This window comes from Lactuca virosa, chromosome 5 (genome assembly GCF_052849685.1).
Source record: "Lactuca virosa cultivar CGN04683 chromosome 5, Lactuca_virosa_CGN04683_v6, whole genome shotgun sequence".
In the NCBI taxonomy this organism is placed as follows: Eukaryota; Viridiplantae; Streptophyta; class Magnoliopsida; order Asterales; family Asteraceae; genus Lactuca; species Lactuca virosa.
The window spans coordinates 114,386,737-114,409,998 of NC_136430.1; the positions used below are offsets into that span (position 1 = coordinate 114,386,737).

The following is a 23,262-nucleotide window of genomic DNA, read 5'->3' on the forward strand; positions in this document are numbered from 1 at the left end:
GATCCCACCAAAGTTGAAGCAATTAAGAAATGGGAAACCCCAAGATCCCCGACGGAAATTCGGCAATTTCTGGGATTGGGGGGCTATTATAGGCGCTTTATTGAGAACTTCTCCAAAATTGCCCAACCACTGACTATTTTGACCCTAAAGGATAGGAATTTTGAATGGGGAGAACCACAAGAAGATGCCTTCCAATTGCTGAAACATAAGTTGTGTAATGCGCCAGTCTTGGCATTGCCAGATGGTGTGGAGAACTTCACAGTGTATTGTGATGCGTCACACCAAGGTCTGGGTTGCGTACTGATGCAGAAAGGCAAGGTTATTGCATATACGTCAAGGCAGTTGAAGGTTCATGAGAAAAACTACACAACCCACGACCTAGAATTAGGAGCGGTGGTATTCGCCCTTAAGATCTGGAGACATTACTTGTACGGAACTAAGTGCACTATTTATACTGATCACAAAAGCCTACAACACATCTTGGATCAAAAGATGCTTAACATGAGACAGAGGCGGTGGGTAGAATTACTCAACGACTATGATTGCGAAATTAAATACCATCCAGGAAAGGCCAACGTTGTAGCCGAGGCGTTGAGTAGGAAGGAAAGGGTGAAACCCTCACGAGCACATGCCTTCGGAGCCCTTGTTCAAACCAGTTTGAAGAGCGAAATCCTTTCTGCTCAAGGCGAAGCGTTAAAAACTGAGAACTTGAAACGTGAAACATCGCACGGCCTGGAACAACAATTTGAAACACGTTCATATCGAGTGAAGTACTTCAAAAATAGGGTATGGGTACCAAAGATCGACGAATTACGTAAGGTAATTTTAAAGGAAGCCCATAATTCCCGATACTCGATCCACCCTGGAGCCGACAAAATGTACTTGGATCTAAAGGAATACTATTGGTGGCCTGGAATGAAGAAAGATATTGCCTTGTATATTGAGAAATGTTTAACTTGTTCCAAAGTGAAGGCCGAATATCAAAAGCCCTCCGGTTTGCTTCAACAACCAGAAATACCTCAATGGAAATGGGAACAAATATCCATGGATTTTGTTACCAAGTTGCCAAGGACCACAAAGGGACACGATTCTATTTGGGTGGTGGTGGACAGATTGACGAAATCCGCACACTTTCTCCCCATTCGAGAAGATTATCGAATGGAAAGGCTTGCTCGAATTTACATAAACGAGATTGTAGCACGCCACGGGGTACCTATTTCCATCATTTCAGATAGAGATAGCCGTTTTACATCTAGATTTTGGCAGTCACTTCAAAAAGCCTTGGGGACCCGTTTAGACTTAAGTACCGCCTATCATCCCCAAACAGATGGTCAGAGCGAAAGAACCATCCAGACGTTAGAAGACATGCTCCGGGCTTGCGTGATCGACTTTGGAGGATATTGGGATAACCATTTGCCATTAGTCGAGTTCTCCTATAATAATAGCTACTATACCAGCATTCAATGTGCCCCCTATGAGGCCTTGTATGGGCGTAAATGTCGGTCCCCACTATGTTGGCTGTAAATTGGCGATAGGCAGTTAACGAGACTGGATTTAATTCAAGAAACCACTGAGAAGATCTCGATAATACGTGATAGACTGAAAGCAGCTCGTGATCGCCAGAAGAGCTATGCTGACAAGCGTAGGAAACCCTTGGAATTTCAAAAGGGAGACAGAGTACTCTTAAAAGTATCCCCATGGAAGGGAGTCGTGCGTTTTTGTAAACGAGGAAAACTGAGTCCCCGTTATGTAGGACCCTTCGAGATTATCGAAAGGGTTGGTCCAGTGGCGTATAAGCTCAAGCTACCGGATGAACTGAGTGCGATACACGACACATTCCATGTGTCGAACCTCAAAAAGTGCTTGGCGGAGGACTCCCTACACATACCCCTCGGGGAGCTCCAAATTAATGATCGACTAAAATTCCTGGAGGAACCTATAGAAATCCTCGATCGAGAGGTTAAGCAACTAAAACGAAGTAAAATACCGATCGTGAAAGTTCTTTGGAACTCTAAGCATGGGCTCGAGTTTACTTGGGAACGGGAGGATTTCATGAAGAACAAATATCTTCAACTATTCGTTATGTTCGAACCAGTGTTACCGCCAGTTGAATTTCGGGACGAAATTCCCACAAATGGGGTAGACTGTGACATCCACCAAAACTCAGGTCAGTACTCATCTAGAACTTCGTCATTTTCTTGTGTGCACTTAACTTGGCTCTAGAGTTACAAGCTGAACTAGGTTCACGACTTAATAGATCCCTCAGAACAATTAGTGTATCTTAGCTTGTATTGAACAATCACATTGATATTTGTATGAACCAACTGAGTGGTAAAGTGCCAAATTTGAACCTTAAGTCCAAACACAACACTATGTTCGGTAGACCATAACCCAAGGTAAGTTAGGAACCCTAAAATTTCCATATTGGAAAAAAAAAATAAAATCTAATGCTTAACAAGGTTAAGTATTTTAAGCTAATATGAACAAAATTAAACCATAATATTAACCAACTATAAAGTTGATGAGAAATTCATATAATTCATGATTCGAAATGTGAAACAAAAGAAAAATCCAAGGATATCAAAATCTTACAACCACATATTATGAATCCTTGTTATAATTGTTGAAATATGAGAAACTGATTTTTATAAAAAAATTAAATAATAGGTTATCATTTTCTAAATTAATTTAACAAATATAAATTTACAAGTTATTACCTAGTGTAAATATTTCAACAAAACCCAATAATTAAAACCTTAGGAGATTATGATAATGTTTGAGTTTTTATAAAATATAAAATCTAGATTTATAAAAATTCAAGGGAGGCTTTTATTATTTAATCAAATATCAATAAAAATACCATATCCCTCTTAAATTTTCATCCATTAGGCTTTTCCCTCTCCCCCATGCCATAAAACCCATCATTACACCTCATTTGAACCACCTACACACTCCATCTCACACTCGTTCTCCAAGAAAACTCTCCCACTTCCAACACCACTCCTACACATCAGAAAATCCTCCATTCTCTGTCCTAATTTCGGATTTTTGAAGGTCAAGAAGTGTTCTTGCTTCTCTCAAGATCAAAACCAAGGTAAACAACACAATCCTTTATTATAGTTTTATGATTTTACTTCCTCTTCTTCATAGTTCTACTTTACTTTTCGGATTCTATGCCCTTATATGGCTAGAAATCCTTGTTTTTCCTCTTGGTGTTTGTAGATTCTCACCATAACACAATACATGTGTTTGAGATGGTGAAAATCCGAGATCAAACCCATGTAAAGAGTGAAAAGATGCACATATGTTCATATGATTTCAAAAAGCGAGTTTTACATCTTCTTCTTCACTTATTTTGTGTTCTTACATGACAAAAAGTATTTAAACCATTTCTAGTACATCTTGGATGCTCATTCACTCCATGCATGTGCTAGAAATTGGATTTGTGGTGCAATCCTAGTGTAAGATTCGGTGGTTTCAAGGAGTTCTCTATCACATGAATGAAACACCCACTTTGGGGGCCTTGGAATAACCCTAAATCTATAACTTGGATGTATGAACCTAAAAGTTTCACATTCCTCTGTAAAATCTAGTTTATTGTTATTTATTTTTGACCATAAAAGAAATATACATGTTGTCTTTGTAAAAGTGACCTTTAGGGAGCACTAAAAGCAACCAAGGATGACATGCAATCTGTCAGAATATTTTGTTCAGCTTTGAATGGGAACAACTCACTCATTACTAAACCAATTCACGATATTCTTTTCCTGAGGGCTAGTCCCTTGAGTTAGCTTTCGAATCCAATTGGTCTTACTGTAAAACATTAAAAATACTATTTTAGACAATTTTTATAAAACAGTTACGCAAACAGAATGTTTTCTGTGATCATTAGTTTTGATTTACATGATCAAGGGTCTTAAACCCCACCTTAAATCTGGGGAAAAATATTTTAGAAACTTAACATATCCAACAAATGGTGTCTAAAATTTTGTGAGTTAAAACTCCACAGAATTTTCTATACAAATTTGTAAACCTTCAGCTACATCTAGAACTCATGCACTATATTGTGCTACATTGCCTAACTTGTTGGGGTTGAAGACCCCTGTTTTGCTTCTAAATATATTTCAAGCACATTATTTTACGAAAGTTCATATATACCAGTGATGATCTGTAAAACCCCAATGGCTAAAACCAATTCCTTATTTTTCTATAAAAATAATGATTTAATGGCTATAAATTCAAAATAATCATTTTCATAAGAGATAAAAATCTGAAAATTTGTAGTAGTAATGTATTCATTGAATAAGAAAGCCATGTGAAGTTTCAGATGATTTCGACACTGTTTGATATTTTATCCATATTTTTTATTAAATTTGAGCATGGACTTACAAATTTGGGTCATTGAACTCAAAGACCCTAAACAATATTTTTCTCAACCTTAGGAACATTTTAGGAGCCTGTAAAATTAAATTGAGAATTTTAGAAACCATTTACTATTTATTTTGAATTTTATCCATTATTTGGGCTTTAATTTAAATATATATATATATATATATATATATATATATATATATATATATATATATATATATATATATATATATATATATATATCAAATAACCTTCAAAATGTTTACAAAATTTCTGGACACTAATGCCCTTTGTTAGAACCATAAAACAAATTTTTGTAATTTTCGGAATTTATTTCCATGCCTTTGTAAAATTTTGAACACAATGTAATATGAAATAATGTTACCGATAATGAATCGTACACACTTTGGGCACTTTTACGACATAACTAGTTGGATATAGCTTAGTGAATTATATCTCACTAAAACTATTTGTTCCATAGGATGCTAGTAGGAATCGCCCTCGTCAACATCAAACCGCGAAGCCCGAGCCACAAACTTTCTATAGTGAGTTTTCACAGCCCTTATTTTACGTTTTAATGTTTTGGGGTGAAAAGCATGCTACAATTTCTATGAACATTATTTTACGAGCTTGTGTTATGAACTTATTGATGTGAACTTTGTTGTATGAACCTTTTATTATGAACTTGTAATATGAATATGGTGTTATGAAATTGTATGTTAAGTCCCTGGAGAACCGATACAACCTATTAACTCATATTTGAGCCGATGGTCTTATGGATAGCGCTATTTGGGGTCGACAGCCCCCACTCACCCGGAACCGCTAGTGCATATTTCCATGAACTGACATCATGGGAACCATGGACATGATGGAATGGGGCAGGAACGGTCATTAGGCTTGGTTGTGAACGGAATGCAATGGCATTCATCGTTTTCTAAATTGGAACATTTATAGAATAAACTACATTTTTGAAATAATGTATTATTATAAACCTGTGAACTCACCAACTATTTTATAGTTGACCCTCGTTTTTGCATGCTTTTCAGGGAACGGTCAGTGAATCAACAAGACGTTAGCATGATTTAAGTTGTTACCTTTGCTATGTATTAAATTATGTATTGTGAAAACTGAATGTATTTGTTTTGTACGCGATGTAAACTTAAAACACTTAATGTTTATGGTTGGTACTTCTATTTACCTTTGTGATGAGACCTTAGCCTGTCACTCTTCGTGTTTCCGCTTTAACGGGGTGTGACAGATTTGGTATCAGAGCCTAAGGTTATAGAGAATACCGGCTTCCCCTTTCCCTTAGGGACGCGTAAACTATAACCATTGAGTTAATAAAACATGCCATTTAGTATAAGTAATTCCGGTAATGCGCTACTGGACCTTAATTATACATAGCCTGATCACCTATGTATAATTAAGGAAGAGTTAGTGCAAGACCGGAATTGATTATAGTGAATGGTATCAACACCCTAGGATAAACATAAACATCAAACATAATAGAAATTTTCTAGAAGGCTAAAAATTCATCTAAACATTAGAGTTTCTCGTGTACAGCGTAGCCATGTCAAACACTAGCTCTCAAGAACTTGGATCAGCAGATGAGTCTGGTTACGTCACTGCGCGCCCGAAAGTCAACCGCGACTCGAGCACCGAACCGATTGAAGATCCGTCTACAGGATCAGAGACTGGAGAGGAAGTGAGCAGCCAGGAACCGACTCAGGAAACTTCAGCCCCGCCGATACCCGAGCCTTCGTGACAGCTGACGCCTCAGCCACCCCTTTATGGACTATACCACAGGAGGACAGCGAGAAAGAGCGCACCAATGCCGAGAGAAGTGTTGAGGTTCGAGCGTCCAGAACCCGTGCCAGCACCTCCCACACCAAGGAGTGAGCGTCCCGAGCCTAGTCAGCCTCGACCCCAGTCATAGGGACGCCTTATATGCGAGCACCCGGGATTACTTGTCAGGAGCGACGCAGCATGGATGCCATGGCCCGAGACCTGCATGATGCCCGTAGTAGGATTGCTTATCATCATCACAGCATAGCCGACATGTCAGACGTGGTGGATGCGGTGTGTGGTTATGCATACTCCGCCCAGAGGACAGCAATCAGAGCTATGATCACTAGCGCTATCGCTGGAGGGCTAGCATTGATTCTGGCAGTGGCACTTGTCTGGGTGATTGTGTTTTGGGGTTGAATCTAAACGTCATGGTTTATGTTTTGTCGTTTTTGGTCTATGTATTTTGATGTAATGCCTTTGGTTTATGGCTTTTGAGAACTATGGTTGAAGTGTCTTTTGTAGCTTCCAGTATCAAGCAATATGCTTTGTTAAACCTTTTATGTACAAACTACGAATGAAATCTATTTTAATGATTTTCAATCACCATGTTATTTCACACTTATATTTTTCATGAACTGTAAATTGTTTTGATGATTTGAAATCGTTCTTGAAAATATATTTTATTATTATTAATATTATTATTTCTTTGAAAAAAAAAACTAATTAATAATGATAATAACGTCCTTAATTTTGTTTGTGTGTTATAGAACCATTCCCCAAAGAAGAAACACCCGCTCACGCCCAATACAGCCTGAGAATGCCACTCCCGATATTGCTCAACTGGTCTCGCAACAACTAATGGCTGCTATCCCTAACATTGTGGCTCAAGTCACTGCGGGAATCAATGCTAGTCATACAAACCATGGAGGCCCTACACCTACTGAGAACACCGAAGGAAGCGGAGTTCGTAATGAGGAAACAAGGGGATGCACCTATAAGTACTTCATGTCTTGCAAACCCAAGGAGTTTCATGGAACAGAGGGTGCAGTGGGATTGTTGAAATGGATAGAAGGAATTGAGGCTGTACTCCACATCAGCAAGTGCTCAAATGACTGCAAGGTTCCCTATGTTGCATGCCTTCTCCAAGACAGAGCCTTAACGTGGTGGAATGCGCAAGTCCAGAACCGTGGAAGGGAGGCAGCGAACCAATTAGCTTGGGAGGAATTCAAAGAGTTAATCAAGAAGGAATACTGTCGTAAGGATGAGATCCAAAAAATGGAATCTGACTTCTGGAACCATGCCATGGTAGGAGCCGATGTGGAAGGCTACACTGTGCGTTTCCATGAACTCGCTGAACTAGTGCCGCACATGGTCACCCCTGAGAGCAAGAGGATTGACCGATACATATGGGGTTTAGCACCAGAAATCCGAGGCATGGTTACTTCAGCAAATCCTACCTCAATCCATAGCACTATAGACCTGGCGCACCGTCTTACGAATGATAAAGTGAGGGCCGGGATATTGACCATAAGCAACGCAAGTAACAAAAGAAAATCGGAGAACCAGCTGGGAAGGAAGAAGAATGACAACTCAGAAAAGAACAAGAAAAGGGCAACAAACTTTGCGGTTAAAACAGAGGAACCTGTGCAATACCGAGGGCCTAAACCTAAGTGTGAGAAATGCAGTTATCATCATGAGGGTGCCTGCCCTATCTGCCACAAGTGCAATCGAACTGGACATTTCGCAAAGTATTGTAGGATAGATAAAGATCTCAAGGATGGTAAACGGGCATGCTATGAGTGTGGAAGTGTGGACCACTTTAGGAATGCCTGCCCGAATCTGAATAAGGGCCCTAATAACAACAATACCAGGAACCAGGCGGGACATATAAACCGTGGAAATCCAGGAGGCCAGGCTCGTGGGCGAGCATTTGTGATTAAGGCGGAAGAGGCTCACCAGAACCCGGAGGTGGTAACAGGTACATTCCTCCTAAACAACCACTATGCATCAGTATTATTTGACTCGGGGGCAGATAGAAGTTTTGTGTCACATGAATTTAGACCCCTAATCGACTTGAAATCAAAAATATTGGAACATGCCTACGTAGTTGAAGTTGCTAACGGTCATGAGATTAAGGCTAGGGAGATAGTTCCTAATTGTACCTTGAACTTAGCTGATAAAATTTTTAGTATTGACCTTATACCCATTGAACTTGGAAGCTTTGACGTAGTGATTGGAATGGACTGGTTGTCCAAGAATCGAGCAGACATAGGATGCTTTGAGAAAGTTGTCAAAATACCCCTCCAAAACAATAAAACCCTTATTGTGTACGGAGAGAAACCAGGCAAGAACTTGAAGATAGTCTCATGCATGAAAATTCACAAATATCTGAGGAAGAAATACCTTGCGTTCTTGGCTCATGTAGTGGAAAAGAAATCAGAAGAAAAACATATTCAAGATATTCCAATAGTACGAGAATACCCCAAAGTATTCCCAAAAGAGTTGCCTGGACTCCCCCCAGCAAGACAAGTCGAATTCAGAATTGATCTAATTCCTGGATCGGCACCTGTAGCTAAAGCACCTTACCGCTTGGCACCTTCTGAAATGCAAGAACTTTCGGGCCAACTTTAGGAACTTTTGGAAAAAAGATTCATTCGTACAAGTTCCTCACCATGGGGTGCACCGATCTTATTTGTGAAAAAGAAGGATGGATCGATGCGAATGTGCATCGATTATAGAGAACTAAATAAATTGACTATCAAAAATAGATACCCCCTTCCTCGAATAGACGATTTGTTCGACCAACTCCGGGGTGCCACGTACTTTTCAAAGATTGATCTACGATCGGGATACCACCAATTAAGGGTACGCGATGAAGATGTTCCTAAAACCGCCTTCAGGACTAGTTACAGACACTATGAATTCCTAGTTATGCCTTTTGGGCTATCTAATGCGCCAACTGTCTTCTTGGATCTTATGAATAGGATTTGTAGGCCGTACCTTGACAAGTTTGTGATCGTGTTCATTGACGACATACTAGTCTATTCCCCAAACAAAGAAGAGCATGAACGACATCTTAGGTTAGTTTTGGACCTGTTGAAAGACCAAAAATTATTTGCAAAGTTCTCTAAGTGTGAATTTTGGATTAGGGAAGTACGATTCGTTGGTCATGTGGTTGTAGAAAAAGGAATACACGTGGATCCCACCAAAGTTGAAGCAATTAAGAAATGGGAAACCCCAAGATCCCCGACGGAAATTCGGCAATTTCTGGGATTGGCAGGCTATTATAGGCGCTTTATTGAGAACTTCTCCAAAATTGCCCAACCACTGACTATTCTGACCCAAAAGGATAGGAAATTTGAATGGGGAGAACCACAAGAAGATGCCTTCCAATTGCTGGAACATAAGTTGTGTAATGCGCCAGTCTTGGCATTGCCAGATGGTGTGGAGAACTTCACAGTGTATTGTGATGCGTCACACCAAGGTCTGGGTTGTGTACTGATGCAGAAAGGCAAGGTTATTGAATACACAACCCACGACCTATAATTAGGAGCGGTGGTATTCGCCCTTAAGATCTGGAGACATTACTTGTACGGAACTAAGTGCACTATTTATACTGATCACAAAAGCCTATAACACATCTTGGATCAAAAGATGCTTAACATGGATAGAGGCGGTGGGTAGAATTACTCAACGACTATGATTGCGAACTTAAATACCATCCAGGAAAGGCCAACGTTGTAGCTGATGCGTTGAGTGGGAAGGAAAGGGTGAAACCCTCACGAGCACATGCCTTCGGAGCCCTTGTTCAAACCAGTTTGAAGAGCGAAATCCTTGCTGCTCAAGGCGAAGCGTTAAAAACTGAGAACTTGAAACGTGAAACATTGCACGGCCTGGAACAACAATTTGAAACACGTTCAGATGGAGTGAAGTACTTCAAAAATAGGGTATGGGTACCAAAGATCGACGAATTACGTAAGGTAATTTTAAAGGAAGCCCATAATTCCCGATACTCGATCCACCCTGGTGCCGAAAAAATGTACTTGGATCTAAAGGAATACTATTGGTGGCCTGGAATGAAGAAAGATATTGCCTTGTATATTGAGAAATGTTTAACTTGTTCCAAAGTGAAGGCCGAATATCAAAAGCCCTCCGGTTTGCTTCAACAACCAGAAATACCTCAATGGAAATGGCAACAAATATCCATGGATTTTGTTACCAAGTTGCCAAGGACCATAAAGGGACACGATTCCATTTGGGTGGTGGTGGACAGATTGACGAAATCCACACACTTTCTCCCCATTCGAGAAGATTATCGAATGGAAAGGCTTGCTCGAATTTACATAAACGAGATTGTAGCACGCCACGGGGTACCTATTTCCATCATTTCAGATAGAGATAGCCGTTTTACATCTAGATTTTGGCAGTCACTTCAAAAAGCCTTGGGGACCCGTTTAGACTTAAGTGCCCCCTATCATCCCCAAACAGATGGTCAGAGCGAACGAACCATCCAGACGTTAGAAGACATGCTCCGGGCTTGCGTGATCGACTTTGGAGGAAATTGGGATAACCATTTGCCATTAGTCGAGTTCTCCTATAATAATAGCTACCATACCAGCATTCAGTGTGCCCCCTATGAGGCCTTGTATGGGCGTAAATGTCGCTCCCCGCTATGTTGGCTGGAAATTGGCGATAGGCAGTTAACGAGACTGGATTTAATTCAAGAAACCACTAAGAAGATCTCGATCATACGTGATAGACTGAAAGCAGCTCGTGATCGCCAGAAGAGCTATGCTGACAAGCGTAGGAAACCCTTGGAATTTCAAAAGGGAGACAGAGTACTCTTAAAAGTATCCCCATGGTAGGGAGTCGTGCGTTTTTGTAAACGAGGGAAACTGAGTCCCCGTTATGTAGGACCCTTCGAGATTATCGAAAGGGTTGGTCCAGTGGCATATAAGCTCAAGCTACCGGATGAACTGAGTGCGATACACGACACATTCCATGTGTTGAACCTCAAAAAGTGCTTGGCGGAGGAATCCCTACACATACCCCTCGGGGACCTCCAAATTAATGATCGACTAAAATTCCTGGAGGAACCTATAGAAATCCTCGATCGAGAGGTTAAGCAACTAAAACGAAGTAAAATACCGATCGTGAAAGTTCTTTGGAACTCTAAGCATGGGCCCGAGTTTACGTGGGAACGGGAGGATTTCATGAAGAACAAATATCCTCAACTATTCGTTATGTTCGAACCAGTGTTACCGCCATTTGAATTTCGGGACGGAATTCCCACAACTGGGGGAGACTGTGACATCCACCAAAGCTCAGGTCAGTACTCATCTAGAACTTCGTCATTTTCTTGTGTTCACTTAACTTGGCTCTAGAGTTACAAGTTGAACTAGGTTCACGACTTAATAGATCCCTCGGAACAATTAGTGTATCTTAGCTTGTATTGAACAATCACATTGATATTTGTATGAACCAACTGAGTGGTAAAGTGCCAAATTTGAACCTTAAGTCCAAACACCACACTATGTTCGGTAGACCATAACCCAAGGTAAGTTAGCAACCCTAAAATTTCCATATTGAAAAAAAAAATAAAAATAAAATAAAATAAAATCTAATGCTTAACAAGGTTAAGTATTTTAAGCTAATATGAACAAAATTAAACCATAATATTAACCAACTATAAAGTTGATGAGAAATTCATATAATTCATGATTCGAAATGTGAAACAAAAGAAAAATCCAAAGATATCAAAATCTTACAACCACATATTATGAATCCTTGTTATAATTATTGAAATATGAGAAATTGATTTTTATAAAAAAAATTAAATAATAGGTTATCATTTTCTAAATTAATTCAACAAATATAAATTTACAAGTTATTACCTAGTGTAAATATTTCAACAAAACCCAATAATTAAAACCTTAGGAGATTATGATAATGTTTGAGTTTTTATAAAGTATAAAATCTAGATTTATAAAAATTCAAGGGAGGCTTTTATTATTTGATCAAATATCAATAAAAATACCATATCCCTCTTAAATTTTCGTCCATTAGGCTTTTCCCTCTCCCCCATGCCTTAAAACCCATCATTACACCTCATTTGAACCACCTACACACTCCATCTCACACTCCTTCTCCAAGAAAACTCTCCCACTTCCAAGACCACTCCTACACATCAGAAAATCCTCCATTCTCTATCCTAATTTCGGATTTTTGAAGGTCAAGAAGTGTTCTTGCTTCTCTCAAGATCAAAACCAAGGTAAACAACACAATCCTTTATTATAGTTTTATGATTTTACTTCCTCTTCTTCATAGTTCTTCTTTACTTTTCGGATTCTATGCCCTTATCTGGCTAGAAATCCTTGTTTTTCCTCTTGTTGTTTATAGATTATCACCATAACAAAATACATGTGTTTGAGATGGTGAAAATCCGGGATCAAACCCATGCAAAGAGTGAAAAGATGCACATATGTTCATATGATTTCAAAAATCGAGTTTTACCTCTTCTTCTTCACTTATTTTGTGTTCTTACATGACAAAAAGTATTTAAACCATTTCTAGTACATCTTGGATGCTCATTCACTCCATGCATGTGCTAGAAATTGGATTTGTGGTAAAATCCTAGTGTAAGATTCGGTGGTTTCAAGGAGTTCTCTATCACATGAATGAAACACCCACTTTGGGGGCCTTAGAATAACCCTAAATCTATGACTTGGATGTATGAACCTAAAAGTTTCATATTCCTCTGTAAAATCTAGTTTATTGTTATTTATTTTCGACCATAAAAGAAATATACATGTTGTCTTTGTAAAAGTGACCTTTAGGGAGCACTAAAAGCAACCAAGGATGACATGCAATCTATCAGAATATTTTGTTCATCTTTGAATGGATACAACTCACTCATTACTAAACCAAATCACGATATTCTTTCTCTGAGGGCTAGTCCATTGAGTTATCTTTCGAATCCAATTGGTTTTACTGTAAAACATTAAAAATATGATTTTAGACAATTTTTATAAAACAGTTGCGCAAACAGAATGTTTTCTGTGATCATTAGTTTTGCTTTACATGATCAAGGGTCTTAAACCCCACCTTAAATCTGGGGAAAAATATTTTAGAAACTTAACATATCCAACAAATGGTGTCTAAACTTTTGTGGGTTAAAACGTCACAACATTTTCTATACAAATTCGTAAACCTTTAGCTACATCTAGAACTCATGCACTATATTGTGCTACATTGCCTAACTTGTTGGGGTTGAATACCCCTATTTTGCTTCTAAATATATTTCAAGAAAATTATTTTATGAAAGTTCATATATACAAGTGATGATCTGTAAAACCCCAATGGCTAAAACCAATTCCTTATTTTTCTAAAAAGATAATGATTTAATGGCTATAAATTCAAAATAATCGTTTTCATAAGTGATAAAAATCTGAAAATTTGTAGTAGTAATGTATTCATTGAACAAGAAAGCCATGTAAATTTTCAGATGATTTCGACACTGTTTGATATTTTATCGATATTTTTCATTAAATTTGAGCATGAACTTACAAATTTGGGTCATTGAACTCAAAGACCCTAAACAATATTTTTCTCAACCTTCAGAGCAATTTAGGAGCCTGTAAAAATTAAATTGAGAATTTTAGAAACCATTTACTATTTATTTTGAATTTTATCCATTATTTGGGCTTTAATTTAATATATATATATATATATATATATATATATATATATATATATATATATATATATATATATATCAAATAACCTTCAAAATGTTTACAAAATTTCTGGACACTAATGCCCTTTGTTAGAACCATAAAACTAATTTTTGTAATTTTCGGAATTTATTTCCATGCCTTTGTAAAATTTTGAACACAATGTAATATGAACTAATGTACCGATAATGAATCGTACACACTTTGGTCACTTTTACGACATCACTAGTTGAATATAGCTTAGTGAATTATATCTCACTAAAACTATTTGTTCCATAGGACGCTAGTAGGAATCGCCCTCGTCAACATCAAACCGTGAAGCCCGAGCCACAAACTTTCTATAGTGAGTTTTCACAGCCCCTATTTTACGTTTTAATGTTTTGGGGTGAAAAGCATGCTACAATTTCTATGAACATTATTTTACGAGCTTGTGTTATGAACTTAGTGATGTGAACTTTGTTGTATGAACCTTTTATTATGAACTTGTACTATGAATATGGTGTTATGAAATTGTATGTTAAGTCCCCGGAGAACCGATACAACCTATTAACTCATATTTGAGCCGATGGTCTTATGGATAGCGCTATTTGGGGTCGACAGCCCCCACTCGCCCAGAACCGCGAGTGCATATTTCCATGAACTGACATCATGGGAACCATGGACATGATGGAATGGGGCAGGAACGGTCGTTAGGCTTGGTTGTGAACGGAATGCAATGGCATTCATCGTTTTCTAAATTGGAACATTTATAGAATAAACTACATTTTTGAAATAATGTATTATTATAAACCTGTGAACTCACCAACTATTTTATAGTTGACCCTCGTTTTTGCATGCTTTTCAGGGAACGGTCAGTGAATCAACAAGACGTTAGCATGATTTAAGTTGTTACCTTTGCAATGTATTAAATTATGTATTGTGAAAACTGAATGTATTTGTTTTGTACGCGATGTAAACTTAAAACGCTTAATGTTTATGGTTGGTACTTCTATTTACCTTTGTGATGAGACCTTAGCCTGTCACTCTTCGTGTTTCCGCTTTAACGGGGTGTGACACATAAGGTAGATGAATCGTCAAAACTTGTACAAATTCGTATTTTAGGGTTTGACATAGGTTTTGGTCCTTGGATTTCACCATCAAACAACATGCATGTTATTCTTGGGTGAAACCCTACCACTATCATCATTAAACTCGAAATTCATAAATATGTTCATGAATGTTCATAAAGAATGGTGTATAAGAAGGAGAAGTGCAAGAAAAACCTTTAAAACAAGAAAGAAAGTGAAGGAAGATGAAGGATTTTCGTGATTACCTTGAAGAACAACCCTAGAAGATGAAGATTTAAAGGTTGAGAGATGTTATTGGCTGCAGAATTTCGTGGGTTTTGAGAGATAACGAGAGAGTTTGAGAGAAAAACCTGTTCTTGAAGGATGTAAAGAGGTGGGGTGAAGAGTGAGTGAAAATGAGTAGTGTGTGCCTTTTGAGTGAGAGAGAGAGAGAGAGAGAGATCCAAAATTTTGAGGTATAATACCCTCTATTTCTCTTTTCTCTTTATAATATTTAAATATTTTATAAAACAATATCAATTTTTTATAAAATATGCAACTTAACCTAGCTTTTATCGATAAAACCTTGATTTTTGGCTTATAAATTAAGGGTAAATGTTAATGACTTAATTTTTATTATCCTTGATGATATTTTCCTAAATTTAATTATTTTGAAGTGATATTATAAGATGTTGGATTAGTGTCTAAGTCTATAACTATATTTGATATGTACTTGACCCGGTTAGTGTCAAAGCAACTTGACTGGATGAATAATAGAGAAAGAGGTTATTATGTTTTATTAATATACTATAAGAATAATATATGAAAAGAGAAATCATATTTGTTAAATTGACATTGGTCAAGAATTAATTAAGAATTAATTTTGTGATCAAAAGAAGTTAATTGGACTAGGGGGGCTGAATTGTAATTATGTGATAGTTACAAGGTTGGGCAAGGAAACCCTAAATGGTAGAGTGGATGAATTCTAAGGATAAGGCCTTAAGAATTTTTCCATAATGGGGACTCTAGAGTTATCTTATGGGTTGCTTGGTGGCTAAATAACAAGATAAGGATAATGACTGAAACCCTAATTCCCGCACCTATATAAGGACCCCTTGGGCATGAGAATTCGGCTACACCTAACCCTAGAATTCTTAGAGCCAAATTTTCCCTCTACTCTCTCTCTCTCTCTCTCTCTTGATTCATCCAATTGCTCTTGGTGTTTGTGATTCATTAGAGGCACCACAGTTGAGGTGCTAAGGTTCTCAAAGCTTCAAGATCTACAATCAACAATCAATGTATTCATCTAGCTTGTTATTTGATATTCAAAAGTTTTTGTTGTATGGTATAATAGGGTTCTTCAAAGTCTTGGACAATATGCATGAATCATTAGAAAAACTAGATCCAAGCATTAGGGTTTGCATGAACACCATAGGGATGTTGCTTTGCTCATAACCCAACAGTGGTATCAGAGCTTGGATTGTTTATTCTAATGTATTTGATGAAAAGTTTATTGTTCAAATCTGCAAAATTTGTTTTTTTTGTTTTAACTGAACTCACGACATGACCATAGGGGTTCACGACGTGAGTTCGACAGTTTGCTGGATTACGAATTTTCTGCGTTGATTTGCTTTGGATAATTACCATAAATTAATTTTTCAAATTAAAAATCAGATTTTTTATTTTGGTGATTGATATCCAAATCAAATTAATGGATAATTGTCAATTTAAGGTAATTACTAGTTTTATAAGATAAAGATTAATCATTTGTAAATTGAATTGAATTATCTTGTATGGAAAAGATTAAATTATGTGATGAATATTAATAATGTGATTATCTAATAATTTTCGAAATTAATCTAGTAATGTTTTGAAAAGTTTCAAAACTTGCCCTCAAGTTTTGGGATTTAATTTTTAGATTAAAAGTTTAAGTTTTAAATTATTAAATTCCAAACCCTAGAGTTTTACAAGTTTAAAATTCACCCTATGCTATTATAATATTATAAGAATAATTATTCTATATGTATAACTTAAATGCTAATCTTACCGTTAGTAGGCCTCATTCACGAAGCCGGTCTATAAGGGGGTATAAGGTTATGGCCTATAAAATGGCCATTTAATGGGTGTCCACTCTCACCCATCGCTTCCTTGATTGGTGGTGGGTTGTAGTCGAACGGGTAGGATAGGGCTACCCTTTCCTCATTAAAAAGTATAATGAATTTATAAAGTAACTAAATTTTTTAAAAAATTCTCAATCATAGTTACTTTAGGCAAAAGTGAATTGATGTAATTCCATGAAATTACACTTTATACCCTTGCTAAGACGTTAGTGGAGCATGTATGGTTAACCAGCACACTAATTGGGTTCTAGAAAAAGGTGGAAAAGGTGACTCATTGTTTGTCATAGTTCGATGGAGCGCATGTGGTTAACCGGCACATCGAATAGGTGACTGTAACAATGAGGGCACCATGTACATTTGCATGGTTATTCACACCCACTTTGTGATCCTCGGCATCCCAGTCACAAACTTGAGGGGCATATCGAGATTTAAACATGCCATTGAAAAGATCAATGAATCTCAAAAGATCTAGGAGTTTTCAATACATTTAAAACTTCATCTCTTTTTCTTTTCTCATGGTGGACAATTAGTGAATCGTCATTCACTTACCTTCAAATTATTTACTTGTTAGATTATGACATCCCTCTTCTAATTTGTAAATAATGTTGTTGGATCCTAGCCCTAATTTCTAATTTGGGTGTTTAATTGGGGATTCATTTCTAATCAAACATTGTTCTTTTTCCTTTTCAGGTGTCGAACGTCAACAACAATGCTTCCGGCTCGAATTCCTCCGACTCGTTCTCACTCATGAACTTGTGTGGGAGAGTGAACTTTGACGTGTCTAATTTCAATGATTGGATCCGCAACATCCGAATGGTCACTCGTTACGATGACAAAGAGTATGTCCTCGATGAGAAGCTGAAGGAAATCAACGTCAGCACTGCCTCTGCTGAAGAGATCCTGGTCTTTGATGCCCATGAGTGTGATGCTATGAAAGTCCATTGCATCATGCTGGTGACCATGACTGCAGAACTCCAAAAGTCCTATGAGTACATGTATCCTTATGAAATGCATCAAGACTTGCTGGACCGATACCACCAGAGCGCTAGGCAAGAAAGGTACGAGATCATCACTTCGATGATCACTACCATAATGGGTAATGGAGAGTCCTTTATCGCTCATCTACAAAAGTTGCAAAGATATGTTGATCGCCTGCTAAAGTTGAATGTTAACTTTGATGAAGAGTTGGCAATTGACATCATAGTTCACTCCTTGCCTCCCTGCTCCAACCACTTCCGCATGACGTACCACATGAATAAGGAAGAGGTCACTTTGAGCAAGCTTCAAGGCTTGCTAAGGACTACTGAGAGTAATCTCAAAGATAAGTCTGTTGCATCAACTCTAACTCCTACTGCTGCAGGTGGTACTTCTTCTAGTGAAACCAAAGTTGGTTCTGCTAAACCCAACTCAAACCCCAATGAGGCAGAGTGCCACCACTGCTACAAGATAGGGCATTAGAAACAAAGCTGCCCAAAATATCTACAAGGAATCAAGGATGGGAAGATCAAGCCATCCTACGCAGGTATTTGCACTATTAAATCTAATGATTCATCACATGCAATTTATTGGGTACTTGATACAGGATGTGGTTTTCACATTTGTTCTGATTTGCAGGGCCTAAAAAGAGATACGGATGTAGAGAATGGGAAGATAAATTTGATCATGGGGAACAGAAGATCCTCGCCTGTCACCAAGATCGGAGTTTACTCTTTAATGCTCAGTAGTGGATTAGGATTAGATTTAAGTAATTGTTGCTACTCGCCAGATATGGCAAGAAACATCATCATTTCATGGTTTGTATAGACAACGTATTAGATATTCATTTGATAATGAAAAGGGTTCTATTAATTCTTATCTTAATGGTGTCATTATTTTGAAGCATTACCTTGTAATGGAATATATGAAACTGTGATGGTTGTAGATAACATAGGAAATCATGTGTTATGTATTGATTCATCCAATGGTTCGGATAAAGCATGCTTGTGGCATTGTCTTCTTGGACACGTCAACAAGAAACGCATAGCCCAACTCCAAAAGGATGGAGTATTGGAGTCATTCGACCTTAGGGATGATGACATGTACGAGTCTTGTTTACTTGGAAAGATGACCAAGTCACCCTTCACTGGCACTTGTGAAAGGGGTGAGGGTTTATTGGATCTCATACACACCGATGTGTGTGGGCCCTTTAGATCCACCACAAGGGGTGCGAGCTGCTTCTATGTGACTTTTACCGATGATTATGTTGGATTAGGTGTCTAAGTTCATAGTTATTTCTGGAATGTACTTGACCCGGTTAGCATGGTCGATTTGGGTTGCATGGCATTGCAACACTTGGATAGACTAAATTAGAGAAAGGACACTTAAAGTTTATTAATATATTATAAGTTCTAATATATTAATAATATTATTTAATTTGTATTGATCAAGAATTAATTTACAATTAATTAAGTGATCAAAAAGAGACTAATTAAATATATGAGGTTGATTGTGTAGATCATCTATTCTTGTATAGTTGGGCTAATGATCCATGGTTTGTATGGATTCAGTTAAAACCCATAAGGTGCTCCATGGATAGTCCATGGACGTTACAAACCCATGTATCATGGAATATGAAAAGCCATGACAATTAGGGTTTACATGGTGTAACTCTACTTGTGACACATATATATAAAGACCCCATGGATGACCAAAATCTGCACTACTACAAGCAAGTGTAAGAGGGCTAACTGATTTTGTCACACCCCAAAACCGGAATGGCAAAAACGTTCTGGGGCGGAGGAAGTCATATACATTATCACAACAACGCATAATAGTAAACAAGCAACAACCTCATCCATTGCATTAATAATATAATTTAATACAAGTGTGTTCTGTATAGTTGTGACAACCCGAACCTTTTATCCTGTGCAATTGATCCGTATATCAATATTAAACTCGAATTTATCATCTTTTAACGAAATTGTGGGTCCATATGAGTGCTCTAGGGTTAGTATAACCTAGATATGAGTCTTAAGAAGGATTAGAAAGTGTGTAGCATCACAAAATCGAGCCAATCACACAAAAGAAGGTGTGTGCGGCCGCACACCCGAGTGTGCGGCCAGCCAGCCGCACACCCAGCCGCACACACCCCCCATCCTCACACCCGACCCTATATATTGGAGGAGACCCCCCCCCCCTTCATTCACTTTTTCTTCTTTCGGCTGCACTCTACTTTCTCTCTCTAAAAATCTCATCCAAAAACACTCTAAGGGCCTCAAAAACATGAAGAACTCCATCATCTAGCTTGTTATACAGGTAATACACCTAACTTTAAGCCTGAAACTCTTAATGTTCTTCGTGTTCTTCATCCTTTGAAGGAGTGCCGCCACACACCTTCACAAGGTGGCCGCGCACACACTAAAACTCTCCAAAAGTGAAGAGTTTGGCCTCCATTTACTAGTTGGACTTGGTTTTAGCACCTGAAAACCTCAAAAATCGACATTTCGGGCACAAATGAAGAGTGTACGGCCGCACACTCCTGTGTACGGCCGCACACACCCTCTGTACAGCCGCACACTCCTGTGTTCAGCCGCATACACAGTCTGGCTGCACTCCCTGGCCGCACACACATCAAATCCGTGATTTTGTGGCCATACACCTCCCTTACTTGATCATACAAGGATCCAACACTTAGTTCTAGTGTTTCCAAGTCTTTAGGGTGGTTTTCTATCATGGTTTGTCATGGAATACTCCATCTAATACATATATGTGCAATATATGTTAATAGGGTCTACTCGCGTACAAAACATCAGTTGACACTCGACGCTCATAACCAATCGAACTTTCGGATCCTATGATAAACTGTGAGTTCATACCCCTACACTTTTCCGAGTTTTTCATATTTTCAGGGGGGAATACAAGCTAAAAATAAAGGTTTTCATAACTGAAAAACTAATGCAATTACAACGGTTTTCTATCATACATTTAGATACAATTATCCCTTTTGTAATATGCGGAGCATAGGGGACGTTTTCTAATCATAATTGCATAGTTTTCAAAACCATACATGAACGTAACAAACCATTCAAACTATAATAGGTATAGTTTGGGATTTCATTACCAGTTTTACATATTCAAACTTCATGCAAAGTCAATCATATAAACTATGTCAGATTTAGTTTATCCATTACAACGAATACAAAACTAGAGTATCATCCTAAATAATTATTTTTATGTATAATTATTTATACTCTACACCGTTACAAACAATTTCGAACTCGAGAACAACCGAACAACACGTAAACTAGTTAATACAGGATTGTGAGACTTATCTTCGTTATGCCCCTCGGGGTACCAATAAATCCTCACCAGTAGTATAACCAGAGTCTCTTGGAGGGAGAGCGTGAAATTTGTGAATAGATCTATTCGGGACCGACAATCCCACACCTGAACTGCTAGCTACAGTTAGGCGGGCACACATGGGGTGACAAATTTTGTAATCGTACGACGATTGAAGAACGTCAAGGAGGTCACAGGTCATATTAGTATTGTTATACGACTCACAATAAGTATAAACTAACCTTTGTTTACGGGATTTCTTTCTTCCATAGTTTTATATTAAGTAATAAAACTACCTATCTACTTACTGGAGGGTATTGCAAGGACACAATCTTTGGTTTTATTTTAAGTAATAAAGCTATTATACATACTGGTGGTAACCAGGGTTTCCAAACGATCATACATTAAATACTGGTGGTAGCCAGGGTTTTCAAACAGAACTTACATTACATACTGGTGGTAGCCAGGGTTTTCAAACAGAATGTACTTTTCATACAGAAACCAACAAACATGTTAGAAAATATTGGATTTTCTTGGTAAGCATTCATACGTATTTCAGAACTTGGTAACAACGGTTTTCGATACAAACTCCATTTACTTCTAATGGAAAAGAAATCATTTATACAAACTTGGTGACTAGTTTTCAATACACAAAAACATGCTTATGAACTCACCAGCTTTATGCTGATACGTTTTCAAAACCGCTTGTATTCTCAGGGCAACGATAGACAGGTACCTTACCAGTATTTTGGAGAAGATGGAGCATTTTGGAGTCTCGTCTTTATGTTTTGCTATATACTGTTATGTACAAACTATGTTCTCAAAACAAATGTAAATATTCATATTGTAATGTAATGGTTGTGTTTACTTTGATTGCTATGATACGATTGTTGTGATACTACGTATGACGTCGCTGCCCCCGGACGTTTCCGCCGTTGTCTTTCTGACGGTTCGGGGGTGTGATAGATTGGTATCAAAGCTATTGTTTATAGTGAACTAAGTATACCGAACCTTACATGGTATACAACTATAAACACTAAGGGGCCGAAGTGCTCTGAACTAAAAGTATACTTTAAAAATATAAGTATTTTTACTCCAAGTATACAAGTATACCTACATACCAGAAACCGTACCGTAAAAAGAACCAACCAAAAGTATTTGGATGTTGAACACTGTGGTTAAACCTGGGAAGTTATGTACTCATGTCTAGGGTCAATATAGCCTGATCAACTATATTTATTCGAGACATGACCAACATGTGCTTGGGAGTGACTGTGGTGTTGCAATAGGCCTAAAACTTACCAAGTTTTCCTACCAAAAGAAATTGATAGAACAAAACATTCAACATAAAATACTATAGGAGTATTTTAGTCAAAGCAGAATACATTGTAGAAATTCATTCCAAGTGTTGGTACTCATTCTTTCCTAGCGATAGTTTACTTGCTTTAGTAACTCCTTCCTGTTTATCGCTTAGTAGAACACTTTATCTATCATATAGAGATATATCCTGTTTCATATCTCTTGGTTCTAAAGTCAAAGGGACTTATCATCTTCTTCTTCCTGATATAGAACAAGATGGCTCCGAAGAAAAGACCCAACAAAAAGAACAACAATTCCTCGACGGATACAACGCTACCACCACCTCCTCCCCAGTTCGATCCCGCTGTGTTCCAGGCAGTTGTTACTGCCTCCGTGATTGCTGCCTTGTCGCAAATAAATCCTGGTGGTTCTGGTGGTTCCGGGAGTGGTATTCATTCCCAAAATCATGAAGGGAGTCAAGGGCATCAGAAGGAGTGCTCTTATGAAGACTTCATGAACGCAAAACCCACATCTTTTGACGGCACTGGAGGTGTTATTGCCTTGACTTGATGGTTCGAGAAGATCGAG

The 23,262-nt window shown here is 37.9% G+C and overlaps 1 protein-coding gene across 1 annotated transcript in view; it reads left to right on the plus strand.

Moving 5' to 3' along the window:
- The first annotated feature begins 501 nt into the window (after positions 1-501).
- Positions 502-23,262, plus strand: part of LOC145111636 (uncharacterized) — a 71,891-nt gene continuing 49,130 nt past the window's right edge. The window contains exons 1-4 of the mRNA XM_079047898.1: positions 502-935; positions 6,927-8,765; positions 9,309-9,675; positions 9,831-10,650. Coding sequence (XP_078904024.1) covers positions 502-935; positions 6,927-8,765; positions 9,309-9,675; positions 9,831-10,650 — 3,460 coding nt within the window. The remainder of the gene's footprint in view (positions 936-6,926; positions 8,766-9,308; positions 9,676-9,830; positions 10,651-23,262) is intronic.